At 39.6% G+C, this 22,882-nt stretch overlaps 1 protein-coding gene across 11 annotated transcripts in view; it reads left to right on the forward strand.

Annotated features, from left to right (window-relative positions):
* Positions 1-1,590: 1,590 nt before the first annotated feature.
* GBF1 (golgi brefeldin A resistant guanine nucleotide exchange factor 1) overlaps positions 1,591-22,882 on the forward strand; it is a 104,347-nt gene continuing 83,055 nt past the window's right edge. For all 11 annotated transcript variants that reach the window (XM_087824531.1, XM_016219922.2, XM_016219924.2 and 8 more), the window contains exons 1-3: positions 1,591-1,831; positions 11,434-11,539; positions 13,073-13,139. In XM_087824531.1, coding sequence (XP_087680657.1) covers positions 11,444-11,539; positions 13,073-13,139 — 163 coding nt within the window. In that variant the 5' untranslated portion in view covers positions 1,591-1,831; positions 11,434-11,443. The remainder of the gene's footprint in view (positions 1,832-11,433; positions 11,540-13,072; positions 13,140-22,882) is intronic.

Below are 22,882 nucleotides of genomic sequence, written 5' to 3' on the forward strand. Positions count from 1 at the left end.
TAGGATCTCTCAATCTGAGACAGACCTAAGAGATCAAATCCCAGTTTTCAAGGGAAGTTGGGAAATGGCTCAGAGGTACTGTGGAAAGAGGTGCTATGGTAGTTGTATCTTCTTCCTCTTTTTGGGCAAAAGAGGCAAGAGTCTCAATTGGACCCAGAGACCAGGAACCCAATGTCAGGTGCAGGGAGCTGTTGAAGAGTTCTTCAGGTCTGATGGGTTCTTCAAATTAGAGGATTGTAGTAAGTGGTTGGCCTTTGGATGTCTGGTTTTGAGACCACATTTCTATGGGGTTAGGCATATAGATTCCCTGGACTTGGGTCATCCATAAATGAGAGGAAAATGGGAGAGACTTGGTATCTTTTTTCATTGCCTCCCAGCAGTCTCTTCAGGTCTGCAGGGACACCTGGGCTCTATTCTAGAAAACAGGCCGGGAATTCCACCAGTCAATCTGCAAGGAGGAAATCTATCCTCCTGTCCTCTTCCTACACACTCTCACTTCTAGGTAATTTGTAAATATCCTAGCAATCTCTATCATCTCTTGCAAGAGGCAAGGCACCTGGGGACGGGAGGGTGAAGACTGGGGTGGGCATCTAGCCCTTAGGCTTCTTAATATTTTTAGGGCAAACAGGAAAGGCTTCAGTTTCCTGTCTCTGATATGGACTAATCCGTGTGATTAGCTTTGTTTCAGATAGATAAAGAGTGTCCAAGGCTTAGTATGAGAGGCAGAGCTGGGAGTCACTGCCTGAGAGACTAAGGCATAAGAGGTAGTGAAGGGCAGTGAAAAAGAAAATTGACTGGGGATGAGGACACCTGAGTTTGTCTTTCTGCTCTGCCAGTAAATAGTTATGCGAACGTGGGGGCTATCTTTCCACTCTGGGACTCAGTTTCCTGCTCTGTAAAATGAAGAGACCTGAATTGGATAGGTTTCTGCCACCTCTCATTTTTTCTATTTCTGCATTATAGGAATGGGGTACAAGACACAGAAATAGATAGGACAGACACTCTATGAGAAGCCAGACAGGGCAGATAGACGAGAGAGTGGGGGAGGGGGGGTTGGGCTAAACTGTGGGACTGGTCCCCGGATGGATGGAGCCCAGAAGCTGCTTCATGTGGAAGTGTTCCCGTACGGGGCACGGTTTTGGTCCACCTGATTTTGATGCGGAATGACCGCGCCGGGGTGGGGCAGGGAGGAGAGAGTAGAGTCGTCCGCTCAGGCTCTCAAAACGAACCCCGCCCCCTTTCCAACAAATCAGAGCTTTCCTCCCCATAATGCCCAGCAGACACTACCAAGCCGCAATGCAACCGAACTCTAGCTAACTCCACCTCTCCAACTGCCCAGCACAATTTCTCCATTTTTATTGGCTCTTATTACTGTCACTCACAGAATCCTTGTATCCGTTGGCTGTCCCCTACCTACCCTTTTCTTTCCCTTGTAATCTCGCCTCCTTAGGCACAACCCACCTCTCGAAGCCAATTTCCTTTCTTCAATTGGATAACAGGAGTGCCACTTTTCACGGTGCAGAGTTATGATTGGCTGTGCTCGGCAAGGCTCGCGCAGTTACCAGGCAGCGGGCTAGACTGAGGCTAGTTACCACGTCAGTGAGCTGACAGGCAGGGTAGCCGGCTCTACCGCCCGTTCCGGCCGGCTCTTCCCGGCCGCTGTGCGGCCCCTAACTGCGGCCTCAACTTCCAGGAAAAGGGTTACTTCCCTTCTCCCATCTGCCACCAGAGCCGGGAGAGCCGCTCGGAGACGCCTTCGGGGCCCGGGCTGGACATGAGCAGCGGCTGCCGGTCCTGGGACTAGGCCCCGCCATTTTGGATCCGCTGACAGGTCAGCGAAGTCTCTTCTTAGAGTTCCAGGGTTGTGAAGGCCATCCTGACATCGCCATAGGGAATTAGGGGAGGAGGAACCTTAAATTGGACGAGCCGGGGTGGATTAAGTGCGCAGGGGCTGGAGTAAGACGAGGGAGAGATTGTTGTGGAAAGCAACTGGGAAGAATGTAGGGGGCAAAGGTCAGGCCCCTGCCGCAGGAGGGGTGCCTTCAACTCTGACTTCTGATCCCTTGCAGGTGCCTGAATCCTTCTTCCTGTCTTCCCAGACTTAACCTAGCCTTTAGGTCCGCTCTTCCGGAGCTTTCTGCATCCTAAAGAGCCTGTCCCTCAAAAGCTGAAAGCAAACCTAAAGAGCATTGTATCTACTTTTCAGGGTTGATTATTAGACCTTAGATATGAAAGTCTCTTCAGATTGTGTACAGTGTTCATTTCTTTGTGACTGCCCCATTAACACAGCCGAACTGCTTCATTAATACTGGATGATAAACTAGTGCAACCTAGACTCAGGTAGTGAAGAGAGGTGTGGATGGATTGAGGACAGCAGTGTCAGGACCTGGGCTATGAGAGGCTTTCCTCTTAGAGGGCAGCTCAGTTGCCAGGCTGGGTCTGTATGTAACTCTGGATTTATCTTCTGAGCTGATTGCTTTCTTCACACAATCTGTTTTACAAATACTCTCTCCTGGTGTATGTTTTTGGTTGGCATTTTCTCCCCAGGTCTTCTCTTCACTTGGCCTAAGGAGATGAGGTTCAATCACAAGGAAGCCACTCTTTTATGACATATTTGGCCTAAAACAGAGAAGGATCTGAAGACCGGTGAAGTTTAGTATTTTGGGCCTATTATTTTTAGTGGATAAAAAGAGTCATGAGAGAAGTTCAGCCAGTTTAAAAGAGTCATGAGAGAAGTTCAGCCAGTTTAAAAGAAGGACAGCAGAGTGAATGATGGAACATAACCCCAAAGAGTATGGTATATGGTACTGTGATGACATTTGATAAATTGCAAACCTTAAAGTCCCCCAACTAAGAGTACCTTTAGAAATGAGGAATAGTGTAGACAATGTTTTTAAATACACAACATAGAAATTTGTATTTCTTGAATTCAGGTACACAAAGCACTCCTCTGGGCCCTGTGGAGGATACAAATGGAAAGGTGTGTTTTGGGATTGCTCTGCTCAGTTTATGCACTTAAAAGTAGTACCATATATATGCAGTGGCCTAGTTAGAGCATGTAGCAGGGATAAAGTAGTATCAACCTAATGCCTTTCAGCATGTAGTGGACACTCAATAAATGTTATCTGTGTATGTATGTGTAGATATATGTATGTATATATTTGTGTGTATGTATGTGTTTGTATATGTATATATATTTAGTTTTTTTATTTGAGAGAGAAACTTCAGTTTGTTGTTCCATTTATTTATGTATTTATTGGTTGATTCTTCTGTGTGCCCTGACTAGGGATTGAACCCACAACCACAACCTTGAGTATCGGGACAACACTCTAACCAAATGAGCTACTCAGCCAGGGCCCCTAGTATTAGTTTTAGTATGTGATCCTAAGTTGTGGCATGGTTGTGGTCCTCACAGTCAGGACTTTTGCATCGTGAGGTAGTAGTGACAAGGAGAGTCAAAACCTCATTGTGTTAGAAGGAAAAATTATCTAGAATATAGAATGACTAAACTGTTTCTTTCTACCTAATGCCCTCTGCTCTTCTGAAACTGTGTGTGTTGGAATAACATTATTGATTTAAAATAAGTGAGATGGAAATGGTACAGACAACTATTTGCATTTTAACTTCTTGATCTAAGTTGCAGAATTTTTAAAAAAGCAGTTGAAAGTGGCTAACGAAATGACATAGCCCAGGAAGTATCTAGGTTTGATGGGCCTGCCTTGCACATCTGGGTTGATATGCCCTGTTGAGTCCTGTTGAGTTGATATGCTTTGCATAATAGGCAGTCTAGTCTTTGAGTAGATAGTGTGACCAATCCAGCATCTTTTTAGTTGGGCCTGGAGGTGACTCAGGCATCAAAGATTTTCCCTTTCTTTACTTAAAAAGTCATTTTCTAGATAGCAGTAGTTTTCACCCCCAGCCCCCACACAAGTCAGACAATTTGTGCTTCTTTAAAGACTTGTGTTTAAGCTTCTTTTTAAAGGTGGCTGTAGACTGTACATTCTTATTTTTACAGTGATGCTCATTGACATGGCAGGAACTCAGGTTGTAGACACTTCTCTTCATGTGTAGCTGGGCACCAATCCCAGTTGAATTTGTAGTTCTCAGAGTTCCACTATTTCACTTCCCTGTGTTCCAGAAGGCAGAATGACTGCCACTTTTAGATAATAATTTCATTATAGGGTGCTTAGACTGGCTACTGTGGGCAGGAAGAGTGGAAAAAGACACAGCTCCTGCTTTTGAGGAGTCCCACTATATTTATATAGTACTCATTGGAAGGATTATCCTAGCCTTTGTATGCCACTTGTAATGATTGATCACAGTCTGTCCCTGTGGTTCAGTGTGACAGAATAGAATGATTCCGTTGTTGGGATAAGGGTGGAGTTTAGGTGAAGGAAAAGGAAAGTTTCATTTTGCCCTTAGGCTGGAAGAGCTATGTAAATGTGATTGGCAGCTATTTAGCTATTATTGTTCCTCTTTTCTGTTAGTATGTTCCACAGTAATTGCTTAATTAAATGAAAATATAATAGTGTGTGGATTTGGAGTCCCAGTGGTAGTGAAAGTGATCATGGAAGTAACGATTTGTTGCTATTATGTAAAACAGGGATTACAAGCTCAAATGCCTGAGTATCAAGCAGGTAAATGTAAATAAGTGAGGTGAGCCAGGTGGGAATGGATTAGAATGTAGTGGGACTGTAGTATACTGGAATGTGGGCACAGTATGCCCAGTTTTCCTGTCTTTCAGGAGAAACTAGAATTTCAGATCATTGGGTTTGAAACTGTTGGCAATAGTTAATTTTTTTTAAACCTTTGCAGGTGGAATGAAATATGGATTCTGCCCCATGACACTGGATGATGACCTCTGATATACAAGATGGGCAGGCCTTATGAGACTGTAGTTCTCTTCATATAATCACACAGACTAACTTTTTATCTTGTCCTACTCTGCCAGCTGTTGCCCTTACACCTTGGATGCCCTAAGTAGGTTAAAGATGAGTGAGAGAAGCCTCATTTTATTTTTCATCTTCTACCTGGCAGAAGGGACATCTTTGAACAGCTTTGGACATATCTTAGTGGCTTATCTTGTGTATAGTTCTTGGAATAAACTCAGAATCTCCAGAGGGAGGAGGTGCCATGGCAGAGCTGAGGTACACTGGTCACCTGATTGTCAGGTTTGGGAGGATTTTCCAGTCATGTACTGTCAGGACACCAATTTTTTTCCTGGTTTGACTTTCTCTTACCTCCACCCTTTGAGTAAATTTCTTGAGCCCAGTAAGTTGTTTACTAGTACAGCAATTCTTGGTCACTTTCAATAAAGCACACCTATGGTGTGTTCCTTGTCAAGTTCTGGAAACCTTGTAAGCTCTGCATCTTTAGTGCTCCTCTGGAATGTTTGAGAGACTGAGTGAAGCTAAACCTTGGAAGGGCCAGTTGAGGGTTGTTCAGCTCCCTGGTACCTTCTACTCTTTCAGAAAAACCATCAACGTTCTCTTGGTTTGTGGGCTCTATACTGGACACCAAATCATCATGAAAAAGAAAAAGAAATGGAGTCTTTGCTGTTGGAGAATCTAATTCTAATTTGCTAAGGACAACTTTTAAAAGCAGTTAAGCCCTGGCCGGGAAAGGTCATGGGTTTGATTCCTGGTCAGGGCAAATACCCAGGTTGCAGGTTTAGTCCCCAGTTGGGGCGTGTATGAGAAGCAACCAATCAATGTTTCTCTCTTACATCGATGTTTCTCTTTCTCTTTCCCTCTTCCTCTCTCTCTCTCTCCCTCCCTTCCTCTCTAAAATCAATAAACATATCCTAGGTGAGGATTTAAAAAATAATGCAAGCCCTTGACAGCCCTGCAGACCCGTGCAATGAAAATATCTGGGGATACAGCCTAGGAATCTGCTTTAAAAATAATAATAATAAAAGCAGTTAAGAAAAAAAGGCTTAAATAATGGTGTACTAATAACAGCTGCAACCAGCGAAAATAATATACACACATATATGAAGAATTGACAGTTACATAAAGAATTATATATTTCAACTAAGAAATGTGAACAATGTGAACATGCAAATAGCACATGAGAAGATTTCAGGAATTTAGATGTGAGAATGGAAGCATTATGATTTGGCTGGTGGGTAAATGTGAATTCTTTTTGTCTACAGGGTTGTCTGTATGGAAAGTTTGTAACTTCTGGTACAGAAACAAATATGGGATACAGAGAGAAGATTTGTTTGCCTGGCTTAGAGTCCTTGTCTTCTCTGAAGTCATTGTTTTCACAAGAGGTGGATGTAGCTGCACCACTATCGAAGAGTCAGTCTTGGTGTTAGTTCATTCATTTGTTCATTCAGTATTTATCATTTTCCTTACTACGTGTCAGACATTGGGACTAAAAAGGTGAATAAATTATGGTTTCCTCCTGTGATGCTCATAGACTCATGGCAGAGACAGACAAAATAATTATAAATTAATATGTGTTTAAATAGAGCTACGTACAATGTTATGGGGTGACAAAAAAGGAGTACTAATACTCCCTGGGGTAGTGCGTTAGTTAGGGAAAACTTCACAGAGCAGGCATTGTCATAATAACAACTAACATTTTTGAGGTTTTAATATCCCTGGTACCATGCTAGGTGCTTTATAGGCTTCTTATTTAGGCCTCACAATAAATGGAGGAGAAGGTGCTATCTCCATTTTGCAACTTAGAACTGTAAACTGGGGCTCTGAGAGGCTAAGAAACTTGGTTAAGATCATATAGGTAGTAACAGGACTGGAGCTCAGATCTGTGTTGACTCTGAAGCTTGTCCTTATAACTGCTGTGGTATTTTGACTCTTTCATTGAGTTTTGGATGGAATGAGTAAGGCTTTACCAAGTGGACAAGCGTGGGGAAAAATATTCAGAATGGAAAGGGACCAACATGTGCAAGTGCAGAGAGACAGCAAAGACCATAACTTTAAAAAAAGGAACTTTTTATATATACAAAGAATATATATAGCATACATGGGGCATCAGCGTCTTCCACCCAGCTTAAAAAACAGAACATCACCAAAACTGAGGCCCTGCATGTTTGCCCTTTCCTGACAGTCACACCCCTTTCCCCCTGGCCACTATTCTAATTTTTTGGTAAGTTTCCCTGGGGGTATAGTCTTAGCAGTGTAATTGCTGAAATATAGGATATGAAGTTCCTTCAACTTTGCAAGATAATGCCAAATTATTGTCCAAATGAGTTGTATCAAAATTTATATACTTATCAGCCACTTGGTGTGCATTTTTACCAGTTCTTAGTACTGACAGATTAAAAATTTAGTGCTATTTTGGGGGTGTAAAATGGTATCTCATTATAACCTTATTTTGTAATTTTCTTGATTATTAATGAAGCTAATAATCTTTTTATATGTTTATTTGCTGTTTGTATTTCCTTACTCTGTGAAATGCCTATTCATGTCTCTTGCCAGTTTTGGGAATCATTGATGGGCTGCCTCCTGCACGTCCCCTATTGGGGATCGAGTCCGCAACCCAGGCAAGTGCCTTGACTGGGAATTGAACCGGGATCTCCTGGATCATAGGTTGATGCTCAACTGCTGAGCCACGCAGTCTGGGCTCTCTTTTTTTTTGAAAGAGAAATTAAGTATTCTTATTTTATAGTTTCTTTTCTAGGCCTCCCCCCCTAAATCTTTTTACAATGATAGGTATTTAGTATATATATTGAATAATAACCTTGTATTGAAGGCCTTCCATAGTATGTCCCCACTTGTTTTTCTAGCTTTACCTTCATTTACTTCCCTAGGAATAATGTTCCAGACAGCCTGGAATAATCATGATCCTCTAAATACATACTGAGTTTTCCTACCTATAAGCCTTTACTCATGCCATTTTCTCCTTATATTTTTGACTGTCTTTTAGTCGCCTTTCTAGGACTTCTGCCAGAAATATTCTTTGCTTCACTATAGCACTGTATCAGTCATATATTGGAGATATTATATAAGTTTGTGTATATATGTATGTGTTTTATCTAACCTACCAGTTTATAAATTCCTTGTGGGTTGGTCACAGTATAGGGACAATTCTGTATGACTGTGCCTAGCATTTTGCTTAGCATGTGCTAAGGAATGTGTGATTGACTGAAGTAAATGTTTGTTAGTTAATTAGCTTTGATTGCTGTTCTTAGTCATTTACAGATGGAATAATACAACTACTTTTCTAAAGCACCTACTCATTAAACAAATCAATTAATTAAAATTAAAAAATAGGTAATAGACAATATATGTATGTGACACAAAATTCAAAAGGTGCAAAATAATATACAGAGAAAAGTAAGTCTTCCTATCACCCCTGTTCCTCAGTTTCCAGTTCTTTTCAGTTTCTTAAGAATCCTTCCAGAGAGCCCAGGCTGGTGTGGCTCAGTTGGTTGAGTGTCATCCATGTACCAGAAAGTCCTCAGATCAATTCCCAGGTTGCAGGCTTGATCCCCGGTCTGGGTGCATATGGGAGGCAGTCAGCCGATGTTTCTCTCTCACATCAATGTTTCTCTCTTTCCCTCTCCCTTCCTCTCTCTCTCCCTAAAATCAATAAAAACATAAATCCTTCCAGAGATACAGAGCATACTTATGTTGCCTAAATAATTTTAGGAAGGAGGGATACTAGAGGTTTTATTATTATTGATCTTTTAAATTATTTTCCAATTTCTTCTTCTTCTTGGTTCTCCTTCTCAGAAGAAAATATTATTGTATGTTCTCATCTTTGAGTCTTCTCAGGAAGAGAACATTGTTGTGTGCCTAGACCATCTGTAAAGCAGATAGTCTGAGACTAACCTATTATTTATTTATTTATTTTAAAAATATCTTTATTGATTTCAGAGAGAGGAAAGGAGGAGGAGAGAGATAGAAACATCAATGATGAGAGAGTCATTGATCGGCTGCAGCCCGCAACCCGGGCATGTGCCCTGACTGGGAATCGAACCCCGATCGCCTGGATCCCAGGTTGACGACGCTCAACTGCTGAGCCACGCCTGGCCGGGCTATTATTTATTTAAATTGTCTTTAAAATAAATTTTGACTTATGTTGGATTCCCTTATGGATTGGGAGAGCTGTTATGGGCCTGGACATAATTTGTACCAGTTCTTTTTTCTTTTATTGTGGTGTTTTTCATATTTCTCACTTTCTGGGGGCTCTGTCTTGTGCAAAATATGCAAATGGAGCTACTTGCAGGATTCATTTTTTTCTCTATGTCTCTGGTTCAGTTTTTTTTTTTTAGATCCTACTAAACTCTATAAATGCCTTATGGGCAGAAGTGTACAGTAATACATTCTTGTAAAATATTAAAACATTATAGATAAGGCTAAAATATTCTCTAATTATACCCAGATTTCACAGTACCTTCTCTAAAGATAATTATGGTTATTGAATTTGGGGTACATCTACCCAGACTTTTTATTCTGTGTTTATATATCTATATATATATCTGTATAAAATATATTAAGTACACTTAACAACATGGATGACTCACAAACATAATGCTTCAAGGGAAAATTGCAGAATATATACAATATATTAGTTATATAAAGTATAAAAATATGCAGAATAATACTATATATTGTTTAAAAATACATACCAATGAAGTAAGAGTTTAAAACAACATAAAAAGTTTAATAAACATCAGATTTAGAATAGTGGAACCTATGAATGAGAGAGAGGAGGATATGATTAGGGAGGACACACACAGAGACTTCAGTTGTGCTATTCTTAATCTGGATACTGCCTATTATGTTACTCTTTATGTCTTACTATGTGTTAAATATTGCGTATTTTTAAAAACAAAAATCTAGTTTTGTGTAAGGTGGGTTGGTTTTTACATAAGTGATAACACACAGTATGTCTGACAACTCTTTCCATGTCTTACTTGTTTTGTATCCTTAGCACTCTGTAAGATGCCTTATGCATAGTAGGTGCTCTATAAGTAAATATTTCTGGAATTTCTTCTTCCCTTACCCTAGTAGCCACACTGTTTAACTTTCCTTTAGCCTGATCTAAATGTTTGTCTAACTGTATACACCAGCACCCCTTTGTCTTTCTGAGGAGGCTTTCTAAATAATGGAAAGTAGTAAGTTGGTTTTACCTACTTCTAGGGTTTTCTCTATGCCAAGAAGAAATTGTTTTTGTGTGTGTTTTTTTCCTGTCGTTAATCTTAACCCGAGGATACTTCTTCCATTGATTTTCAGATAAAGTGGAAGGGAGGGAGGGAGGGAGAGAGAGAGAGAGAAACATTGATGTGAGAAAGACACATCAACTAGTTGCCTTCCACATGCTCCCCGACCAGGGCAGGGATCAAACCTGCAACCCAGGTATGCCCTTGACTAGGAATTGAACCCCTGACCCTTCCGTGTGAGGGCCAACACTTTAACCATTGAGCCACAGTGGCCAGGGCTCTGTTTGTTTGTTTTTAAATATTTTCATCTGGAGAGAGAATTAAATATCTTTTCTAAGTGCCGTTCTAGGCAGCAAAGAAAATGGTTGTTAAGTGGTAGTTAAGTTGGGAACACTTACAATACCAAAATAGTATTTCAGCTTCACTTCAGAGACTCATATAGAAGTAGCTTTAAAAAAGTCTGCCTTTCAGTCTGCTTATTAGAGATTTCCTGCTATAAGCAGGGATATTGGTAAACTTGACTTTTCAAAGGTTGTATCACTCCTACTGTCCAGTTTTATGGAGCTGACTTGGCAGAATGGGTGTAGTCTATAAGTTGATATTGTAATTACAGTTTCAAACCAAGGCTATTTTTCTAACAGCCTTCATTCTTTTCTTTTAACTTTAACCTTCATTATTACTTTTATAAAAAAGAACAAAGGGAAGATCTGAAATATATCTTTAACAAACTAGCAACACAGAGGTATTTGCATACCTAAAGGCCTCATAGGAGAGATTTTTTTTTATTGTTATCAGTATTACAGATATCCCCTGTTCCCCCCCTTTGCCCCCCTCTACCCAGCCCCTGCCCCACCTTTGAAGAATTTGACATGCTTGCTAGAGATTGTTTGAGAAATTTTCTGGATTGATGCTTTTTAAAAAACACACATTTTGTTTGATTTTAGAGAGAGAGGAAGGGAGAGGGAGAGAGAGAGAGAGAAAAGCATCGATGTGAAAGAGAAACATCAGTCAGCTGCCTCCTGCACACCCCTGTACTGGAGATCAAGCCTGCAATACCAGCATGTGCTCAGATCAGGAACTGAACTGGCAACCTTTCGGTGCACAGGCTGATTCTCAACCAACTGAGCCACACCAGCCAGGGCTGAATTGATGCTTTTTGAGTTGTATCCTGAACTTCCAGAAATCTTGGTGTACTGCAAAGTTAAATTAAAATTCTAACCATACCAGGTTAGATTTAAGCTGGATATGCTTTGGGTGAGCAAATATTAACTACACTTTTTTCTTAACTATTTTGGTAGGTTTGCCAGGATGGTGGATAAGAATATTTACATCATTCAAGGGGAGATTAACATTGTTGTTGGGGCCATCAAACGAAATGCCCGATGGAGCACCCACACTCCACTGGTAAGTGGAGAATGGGCAGAAAGCTTGGTCACTGATTTGTTGTTGGGGATCTGTGCATGGTTAAAACAGTAATCAATTTCTCAGTAATAATGAAATTCCTCAGTAGGAATTCAGAGTTGTTCTTGATATCAAGGACCCTCTGTTTTATTCCAACTAATGTCAAATTTACAGGCTGCCTCTTTTTTTTCTGGGACCCAAAAGATGATACCATTCTTCTTCTAACTATTTTTGTAAATAACTTAAGCTAGTACTTGGGACCTCTTTAAAATGCCTAAAAATGTCAGGAAGATTCCTTTTCTTTTTTTTTTTCTTTTTTTAAATATATCTTTTATTGATTTCAGAGAGAGGAAAGGAGAGGGAGAGAGAGAGATAGAAACATCAATGATGAGAGAGTCATTGATCGAGCCCACAACCTGGGTATGTGCCCTGACTGGGAATCGAACCCTGATTGCCTGGATCCCAGGTCGACGCTCAACCACTGAGCCATGCCCGGCCAGGCCTTTTCTTTTAATTCCCTAGGGCTATCAGATTTATTTAGTTTAGTTATTTATACATGGAGTATGCCTCGGTTATGGTACTCCTTGAGAGTTCAATAAGCTTCTATGTATAGAACAGGCCATATCTTGCCAATCAGATGAATAAGAAACTTACCTGTTGTAAAGTTGGCTTCCTTTGTTGTATACATATGTTAAAGGATTTTTTTTGTACAGTTGTATAAAACAGTTTTTGACACAATTGTAAAATAAGTTTAGACATTTTCAACTTGGTGTTTGGAAACTTCTCATGTTCATTTATAAAAATAAGTTGTTTTAGAAGTGAGAGTGGAGTCAGGAATGTCTTTGAAATGAATATGTGTGATTATATAGTGAGTATGAAGAAAGAGAAGAGATAGAATAATATACATGTCTTAGTCTGTTTGTGATGCTATAACAAAATACCACAAACTGGGTAGCTTATAAACAACAGAAATTTATTTCTCACAGCTCTGGTGCCTAGAAGTCTGAGATCAGGATGCCAGCATGGTCAGATGGGGCTTTCTTCTGGGTCTCAGACTTCTTGTTGTGTCCTCACATGGTAGAAGGGGCAAGGGAGCTCTCTTGAGCCTCTTTTATAGGGCATTAATTCCATTCATGTGGCCTCTCCCCTCATGACCTAATCATCCACCTTTTAAAGACCTCCACCTCCTGATATCATCACATGGGGCATTAGTATTTCAACATGTAAGTTTTGAGGGGACACAAACACTCAGACCATAGCAAATATAAAGGACCTGGCAATCTGTGGTAGTTTGAGTGCTGTGGTCATGGTGTAGATTAATACTTCAGGATTTACTATTTTAGGTAAGCCCAGAGGACCTCTATAATTAAGAGATTAAGGAACTGGAGAAATGTATAGCTAACTTTCTTTTCCTAAGGAGAAAAACTTGCTGGATTTTCTGGTTGGATTCAGAGAAAGAGCCCTTAATCTGTCCTGTGTTTCCTTTTTCCTCTTTGTCCAATAATGATTAAAAAAAACAACATCTATGTGTTACAGGATGAAGAACGGGATCCTCTGTTGCATAGTTTCAGTCATCTAAAGGAGGTTTTAAACAACATAACAGGTAAGTCCTCACATCTGTGTAAGATTATTTATCCTGGTAACAAAGACATGTTTGATTTACTGCAGGGATAGGCAAACTTTTTCTGTAAAGAACTGTTGCAGGGATGGATAGACTTTTTCTGTAAAGTAAATATTTTAGGCTTTGCAGGCCATAGCAACTGTGCAGCTACTCAGCTCTGCCATTGTAGCTCAAAAGCAGACATAGATAATACTCAAGTGAATGAGTGATAAATCAAATTTTCTTTAAAAAAACAGGTTGTAAGCCAGGTTTCAGTCATGGGTATAGATTGCCCCTGGTTTATTGTATTGCTGATCCTTTTCCTAGAGTTCCTAGAAAGAAACTTTAGTGGGGAATCAGCATTCATATAATTGTAAGCCTCCTTCATTGCTTGAGTAATAAGTAAGTTATTTTGGTTATTTTTTTTGGTTTGGTTTGGTTTTAACTACTTTCTTTGTCTACCTTATGCATGCCATGAGGTAGGAAGTTGGTGGCACAAATAAAGTTTTTAGTATTTGCAACAAAACCTTTCTCCTATAAAAAGTCATTGTCACTTTTAGGGCCTTAGCTCTCTGTAATTCAGATCTTTCAATCTTCATGTGTTCCCAGAATTTTTTCCCCCTTTTTTTCCACCATGTTTTCTTAATCATAATAAGTGTACGTAATATTTATATGTTTAGAATTTTAAAGTCCATTTTCATATTTATTATCTGATTGAACTTTTACACAACAGTGTAAGGGAGGTGTGGTGTATATTGACCCTTTTTATAAATGAAGTTGAAGCCCAGACACATTTTAAATGATTTAGCTGAGGTCACACTAATTTTAAGAGATGGATTCAAAACTAGAATTCTGACTCCTGATGCCTGGTTTAGTGTCCTGTTCTGTACTGCTTCTGTTTGTGCAATTAGAGGAGAATGTGCACAGGAAGTGCCTTATATATGTATATAGACATGAGTGTTGGCAGGGAAGGCAAGTCTCTACACCTTTGAGTTTTTCAAGAGGGGTGATACAGACTGAAAGGGAAAACCTCAGAGCTGCGTTGCTCTGCTGACTGTAAAGGACTTTTGCAGTGTATATCCCTGGAATGGTTTTAGCTAGTAACACATCTAAGATCACAACTGAAATAGTTTTTAGGCTTATGCAAATTACATAACAATAAACAAATATATTTCCTCCTTTTATGAGGAATGTAGAATATCTAGAGAAAAATTCCTTTTTACTTTTCCTAAACATGGCCTAAAGTTATCTAAGGGTTCCCTACATGTTTTCTTTAAAGGACCAAATTCCACTCTATTAAAAACCATTGGGAATGTTAGCCAAGAAGGGTCAACAAGTATAGAGGAGGTGGTTGTTGGCTAGTTAGCAGGGTGAATGTTGCAACTAGGTGGTAGGTTCTTATTTTATGGCCTGTACTGTAAGTGACTTTGATGCTTTTGAAAGAGTTGGCTGCTTGCACAGATTTTTTTTTTTTTTTTTTTTTACTTTATAGATAAAGCTTACATATCCCAATAAGAAAGAAAATATAGTGAGTAGATATTTGCAACTATAAACAAGTGAATATATTTGGAAACATTTGGCCAACATTTTATAACAATAAGCATGGGATTATTGTATTGGTTGGGAAAACCCTAAAATGGCAGAGATCAGACTGGAATAGCCTTGTAGGCCTTTTGGGCACTCTGTGGACCTTGAGGAGCTGAGGTGGTGCTGCGATCCTGACAGCCATATTTCCTGTTTGCCATTCAGTCCATATCCCATGCTTGTTTTCTCTATCCTGACATATCCTGAGACTTCAGCTCAGAGACCATATTTGTGGTAAATGGTACAGTCCAGGACTTGAGGTCTCTAGACCAAGTAAGAGCTACCAAAATTGAGCCTTCTGCCTAATTTTCTTGTATCCTTGGGTTAGGAATCCAGATTATCTGCTGTTTGAAACTAATAAAACCAGAATGTGCTGAGAAGCCAGTTCTGTCTGTGGTACTAGGAACATACCTGGGTGTTACCAAGCTTTCTTCTGGAGGAAGGAAAAAGGTGCTAGTATTTTCTAGGGGCCAACAGTTGTGGCAAATGTTGAAATGATGCCAGCCAAGGTTGCCCCATTGTTCTTGGGCTTTAGCTTATTACCTACCTGAGAAAATGACAGAGTAGACCCAAGGTAGAACATTTCATGGTTTTCTGATTGGTTCTGACCACACACACAGTGTTGGCTTCTAGGAGCAGGTTTATGGGTCAGCTCCCCCTGTGGTCCTGGACTCTGCAATCCATGACCAATTTCTTGTTTCTTTTACTGAAACAAACAGATTTTTCTGATTGGCAGTGTCAGGAGGACTGCTTACTTGGAAGCCTGTTAATGGTAGGAGGCTGGGAAAGGGTTTTGAACTTGGAGAGAGAAACTAAAGAGACTGCTCTTGCCATGTGACTGGAAATGCTGTGCCACTTAGATTGGAGGAGGTATGGCAGGAATTCTAGGGCTTTCTCTTTTTACAAAGGCTTACTATTTGCTTTTTTTTTTTTTTTGGCTTTTTGCTGGCTTAATTGGTTAAGAATATTACTGTTGGAAATAGGTGGTTCATTGGACATTGTCAGTAAACCAAAATGATTTGTTTTCTTGTAAATGGTCAGAGGATAATTTACATACATAAGCACTATCTACTCCTCCAGGATTATTATCTGAGCATTGTGAAGGAAATAAGTCCATTGTCTCTAGTAAGGTTGCTAAGTCCATACCTGTTATTCTCACAGATATGTATCTCTGGACCACATTTACAGTCAGTATTTGCCCAAACTGCACCATGACTTCATGCTCTGTAGCATTTAGAGTAATAGAATATTCTAACACCAAATCTAAAGAGTGGGTTGCACTTGGAAGATACAGTGTGCCTAAGAGCAAAGTTTGCATATTCCTACTTTGGATAAAGCCTTGGCTTACCACCAGTGAGACTTGACTGCTGCCCCTTTTAGGAATCCCTTTAGGAGGTTATTCTGAAAAAGTTAAAGCAGATATATGATTGCTAAGGGTGGGGGAGGGGAGTGGGGAATGACTGCTAATGGGTACAAGTTTCTTTTTGGGGTGTTGAAAATGTTCTGGAATTAGATAGTAGTGATGGTTATACCACTCTGTAAATATACTAAAAACCATTGAATTGTATACTTTAAAAGGATGAATTTTATGGAATGTGAATTATATATTATTTATTTATTTATTTTAAATATGTCTTTATTAATTTCAGAGAGAGGAACGGAGAGGGAGAGAGAGAGATAGAAACATCAATGATGAGAGAGTCATTGATCAAGCCCTCAACCCGGGCATGTGCCCTGACCGGGAATCAAACCCTGATCGCCTGGATCCCAGGTCGACGCTCAACCGCTGAGCCACGCCCGGCCAGGCTCTTAATTTTTTAAAAAATAGCAAATGTAGGTTGGGAAAATGATGGGGTTTGCCAGTTCTTTCTCAGGGCTCATAGCTGTGGAGGGAAGCCTCTGACTGTATTTGATGCTGTGCTTTGAACCCATTGTCCAGCAAAGGCAGCATAAGGCTCTCTGTTCAGCCTCCTGGCCCAGTTTGTCCTTTTATGTCTCTCTCATTAACTCCAGAAGCACATGGCTTTTATATTTAAATTTATTCAAGCTGTAATCTTTGACATTTGAGTTAGCTTTTAGTACAGTTTTGCATTTATAGTAATATATATTATGTATTTTCTCTATCCCCAAAGAATCCGTTTTAATCTTTTCCGGATGCAAATTTCAGTCTGTCTTGTCCCATCTTCCCTCTCTTGCTCTCTTTCCCCTCCCCCAACAGAGTGTGTTTGATCAGGTGTGGCAGGAATATCCACTGTCAAGCTGCGCCCTTTATATTAGTCAATATTTTCTTTCTCCCCCCTCCCTGTCTGTCTGCCCCTTTGGGCTTTCCCAGTTGATTTATAATTTTGGAATTCTCATCGGAGTCTGTAATACAGTTTGTTCATTATTTAACCAAAACCTGTTTAATGAGCAGAGAGAGGCAATGTAAATGTTAGGCATGTTGCAGTGATGTACCTTTGTGCTTCTCAAAGCGGGTGAGTAGTTAACTCTGTGCTGCCTGCAGGGCTGGGGTGTTCTGGCCGTAGGGGCAGAAGGACCACTGTCTCTCACTTACATCTGCCTAAGCCCTGCTATGGGCATAGATTCCAAAGACACATTTCCTTTTATCCTAGAGATCTTGTGGGGGCTCTTGCATATTAGAGTTATCTTTAGTCAAATAGCTAGACTGTGTGGTAAGATCTGTGGCATGGGATAGGGGATAGAAGGGAAAGTGAAGTGTCAGGATACTTGATATTGCTCTTGGTTTTAGGTCTGAAGAGAGTAGATGGTTTAGAAGAATCATTCTAGCTGACATGGTCTGAGGTCGTTGATCTCTCTGTTCCCAGACTAGACAAGTGTTTGCAAGCCTTAGTACCCTTCATCCAATAAGCTTCGTAGAAAGAACTGTAGTCAGTTGTCATTTGTGGTGTTTGGCTGTGGTCATTTGCTTCTAGATTTAGGCTGCTTTTGTCCTTGGTCTTTAAACTTAGTTCATTACCAAGAGATTCTTTTCCAGATTTTGGATTTAAAGCAGAGAGAGAGGAAGAGTCCAAAAAGTCTAAAAGTCTAAACAGTCTAAAAGTCACAACCAGAATTTCCTCTTAAGGAATCACCTCTTAATGACTTTAAAGCCTTCAGGGCCAGGGCTTGAGGAAGACTTCTCAGTAGTTGTGTAGGTCAGGGGTGGTGTGGTGGTGGTGGTGGGACAGTGAGTTTGCTTTTGGAGATTTAACTCCAGGGCTTTTTAATTTTAAAGACCTTTGAGGAATGAGGGTATTGAGCCTAAGACCAAGGTGGTCTTGATGTCCAGTATAAGCACATGTAGTAACTGTGGAACTATTTCAGCTTCTTGGACTTTTTTTTTCTAGGATCCACCAAGATTTGGATTCCTTCTGGGCATGGCTTATTGAATTGCTTCTAACCAATACTTACTCTCTCTTATGTGCTAGGCATTCTGCTTAGGCACTTAGGCATTGGGTCTGTCATGGTAGACGAATAGGCAAACTTTCTTCCTGCCCTAATAGCCACTGGTTTACCAGACTAGTGGCTTTAGCTGACCATTCCAAGGCTAACCTTTGTGTCCTCTACTCTGTCCCATATGGTTCCCTATCAGGCATGGAATGCATGATAGTGAACGAGAGCAATCTATTGCCATCTTTTCTTATTCTCACACTTACCTTTGCTAACAAAACAAACCAAAGAAATGAACAAAAATGATAGCTTGTACATTTGCTAATTTGACTTACATTCTTGCCAGAGTTTTGATATTCCCAAAGACATTGGTGGATTGTATACAGTAACTCTGAGGGATAGGCTATTTCTTTACTGAGCTTACCTGGACAGGAAGAAATGGTGTACTTGAGTTTAAGAGCGAGAAGCAGGTGCCTGGAGAAAGTGGATATGTCAGGAATTTATTTAAATATAGTTTCTCCTGGGCAAACACACCTGTAGGGTACTGTCTGTCTCAAACTTTGTGAATTAAGAGTCTGAGCTAGGAGGTTTGAATCCATATAACATCCAGAGGTTTGCAGAGAACATTTAGACAGCATCTGGGAGCCAACCTGGGAGGAACTAATGCTTAACATTTGTCTGGCCTAGGCCTCTTAGAAATAGACTTCTAAGTAGAAGTGAAAATGTCCAAGGATGCCTCATACCTCAGTTTTAATGTTTCAATTGGAAAGTGGGAAGGTATAGGGAAAAGAAATTTTAGTAGCTACTGTTAGGAAAAAGATTGAGTTAAGGGTATCTTAGTTGAAGAATAAGAACATTTTGCTAGAGTTATCATTTCCCATACTGATTGAATGCATACTTTCTTCTTTTTTTGTTTTTTGTAGTGTCTTATGGTTTGGGGAGTAGTAGAGTATATCACTGTTAATCAGCATGAGAAGAAGGTTGAATGAGTCATTAGCTTTGTCCCACTTGGAGTTGAACTTGTGAATTGTTCAAGGCTTGATTAAATGGAGGCTAAAAGAACTGAGTGTAATAAAATTTGGCAGACAAATTCATGTAATGGCCTGTTGGAAGAGGCAAGGTTGGACACTCTTGTATAAGTATCTATTTCTAGTGCCCTTTTTGACTTTCTTGTTCTATAATAAAATATAAGACTATATTAGTTTGGAGATTATTGAGCAACACATTAGAACATGACTTGAGTTTGAGTCAGACTGATTTTGGCACTTTAGAATCTTGGTAGCTTGATTTGCCTCAGACTTGTAGGCATTTCAGCACAGTTAGAGAAAATAAAATAAAAAGCTGTGATTCCTTTCCCCCCAGGGAATATTCATATAAATAAGGTAGCTCCAAGAGGCCTGTATTTAGATAACTTGACTTTGTCTGATCTGAACCCTTTTCACTTGACATTTCTAAACCAAGAAGTTCTTCCAAACATTTATTTGGCCTTTAGGTTAGAAAATGAAGACTTCTTGAGAAGAAGCAGCTCTGCATAGTCTGGCTTCTTATGGATCCAGCTCTCCTATTTTCTCTTCCTAATACTCAAACATACTTAGCCATCAGAACTAGTCTATGGGCACATTTCTCACTACATGTATCTGAAAGGGGGTTATAAAAAAAGGAGCATTCTTAATAGATTGTCTCTCAAAGGCCAGAGGCAAAGGAACCTAATTTGAAATAGAGGTTAGGGGTGGTGTGATAGTATGGTCTGTGGTGTCAAAGTTGCTGGTATTGCTTTCATTGCCATTGTCTCTTTAGCACAGCCACCTCTTAAAAGGCCTGAAATTATTCTCTGGGTATGTGCCCAACTTGCTATGACAGCAGTCAGATGAGTAAAAAGAGGAAAAGCCAGCTGCTGCTTTGTTTTTAACAAGGAGGCAGGCCTAGTCCCTTTCTTCTTTTCCACCCACTCAAACTCAGGGCAAGTGCCAAGAGGGTTTCAGAAGAAGCCAAATGTTTGAAATTCAATGTGCAGTTTTGATTAGGAAAGATAATAAAGAGTTATTTGTCTCAGCCTGGCCCCCTCTAACCACTTCTTTATGCTCATAGATGCTTAATTGGTTACCTCAATTTCTAAAGTGATATTGAATATGGAAAGGGTGAGTGCATTTGTCTTTTCTCTCCTCGCACCCATTAAAAGATAGAGCTGGGTATACAGCAACATGGAGATTATATCATTTCAGCTCAGATCACCTCATTTAAAATGGGTGGTAAATGGAGAGCAGTAACTACCTTAAGTTCTCCGTTTTGTTTTTGCTCTTGGTGATAAGATGCTCCTTACCAGTTTTGAGGCCTTTGTTTCTTTACTTTGGTCTTGAGAGATCCTGAAGGACTTAGATGGACAAGCACTCCTGGCTCCCTGTTGGCTGGCTTCTCATTGCATGCCTCTTCTGTAACACCAGCCTTCTGTTACCACTGATACTACTGTAGGTTGAGTTGTGAAGGGCTGCCACATGTGCACACATCACAACTGACCTTTCCTTGTTCCATGCTTATTGAGCGATTACTTGCCGTTTGTGGAACTCACATTATTGCCTTGGATTTTTGGCCCTGTGTGAAGTGGTGCATCCAGGAAGTGGCCTGATCGACTGTACATCAGAGGGCAATAAATTGGCATTTGATTTGGTGGAAAGGCAGGGCCAGATGTGGTGTGGGAGCAAGGATTTTTCTGCAGTCAGCCATGCAGCTTGTTTCCAGGTGTCCTGGAAAGCAGCTTGGGAACTGGAGGCTAAGGGTAGTTGGGGACATTAATTGTAGAGGAAAAGGGTCAAAAGAACTTCAGTGTGATATGCCCTGAATTGGGAAAAATCCTCTAAAAATAGATGGACAAATAAAATTTCCCTGATGTTAGTAGGAGTTTTTCTACTGATTATTTTTACTTTTCAAATAAAGTAAGTTATTAATTGGCAGAAAAAATATAAAACTTGGGAGACCCTTGACAAGGGGTTGCAGAATAAGAAAGCCTTATCCCACATGAGCATTTTCATGAAGGTTCATTCTTTTTGTGTAAACACAGGTTTAAGAAAACTGGCTCAAAATTGACAATAATGTGAGAGCTAAGATATTATTATGACTGCCCTACCATGGGCTACAAGTGGTATCATTCAGACTGTAAAAGTTGTATTTTATTAGTGCAGGGGTAGGGAACCTTTTTTCTTTCAAGGGCCATTTGGATGTCTATAACATCGTTTGTGGGCCATACAAAATTATCAGCTTAAAAATTAGCTATGAGAAAAGCTACTAGATTTATTGAATTTTGACACCCACCTGTGGTTGCCTTGGCAGGACCAGACCAAATGATTTCTTAGGTCGTATATGGCCTGCAGGCTAGACATTCCCCACCCCTGCATTAGTGGATTATGATATCATTTTAAAGGGTTGCACAGCATTTTTCCTCAATTTTTAATTATGAAAAATGTCAAACATACCAAAACTTGAAATAATATATTATACTGATCACCCACATCCCACACTTAGAGTTAAAAATTTTAACATTTAGCCACATTTGCTTTATCTGTATATATGTGTGGGTTTTCATAAACCATTTGAAAATAAGTTGCAGACATGATGACATTTCACCTTTGAATACTTCAGCATGCATCCTAAATAAGGATATTGTCCTACATAATTATAGTACCATTATTATACCTAAGAAACTTAACAATTAATTTACCAAAGTTAGCTAATATTGCAGTCTATATTAAAAATTCCCCCATTGTCCCCAAATTTCCTTTTGTAGCTGTAGTTGGTTTTATAAACCAAAATCCAAGCAAAATTCTCATTTCATTAGGTAGTAACATTTCTTCAGACTTTTAAAATCTAACAGTGTTTTCTCTACCCTTTTCCCCTCCCTTTGCATTGACTTTTTTGAAGAGACCAGGGCATTTATTTTTAGAATGTTCTACATTCTGGATTTGTCTTTGTCATTGTGGTGTCATTTTACTTGTTTCTCTATCCCATATATTTTCTGTATTCTAGAATTTAGTATTAAAGGCTTAATTTGATTCAGGTTAAACATTTTTGGCAAGAATACTCCATTAAGTGATACTATGTGCTTCATATTTTATCACCACAGGAGGCACATACTGTCAGGTTGTCCCCACTATTGGTGGTGTTAAGTTTGACTGCTTGCTTCTGGTGCTGACTGCCATATCTCCTCATTGTAAAATAAATTTATTTTTCTCTTTGCAATTAGTAATGAACCTGTGGAGTAATAATTTGACACCTTCTGAATATCCTGTTCTCTAATATTCTTTTACCTAATGGTCATCCACTTATGAATTTTTGCAAGAATCATTTATTTCAGTAGAGGTGGTAGAATGATGATTTTCTAATTGATATTTTTTCTACATTTATTAGTTGGCAATCTTTTTAAAGAATTATTTCCTTCATGCACTGGAGGATCAACTACAGTTTCTTGTAAAAAGGCAGGGGGAATGCTTAATTCTTTCCCTTTTATTGCCAATTTTCAAAGTAAAGAGTTAGTGTTAATGACCATTAATGTTGATAAATGAGGGGTTCCCCCTTTGTGAATACTTACTTATTCAGTGTTTTATAATTAATTACATTTATGATTATTTTTGGTGCTCAATCATTTCAAATTTGGTCAGTGAAAGCCCATTCAAACTAGTTCCTTTTTTCCTTTGATATGACTTCTTTAAGCACTTCCTTGCTTTCTCATATAAGCTATAGGCATTAAGTGGGGGAGGGGAGGAGAAATAGAATAGAAAGTA

Source organism: Miniopterus natalensis, chromosome 14, assembly GCF_054644295.1.
Source record: "Miniopterus natalensis isolate mMinNat1 chromosome 14, mMinNat1.hap1, whole genome shotgun sequence".
Taxonomy (NCBI): Eukaryota; Metazoa; Chordata; class Mammalia; order Chiroptera; family Miniopteridae; genus Miniopterus; species Miniopterus natalensis.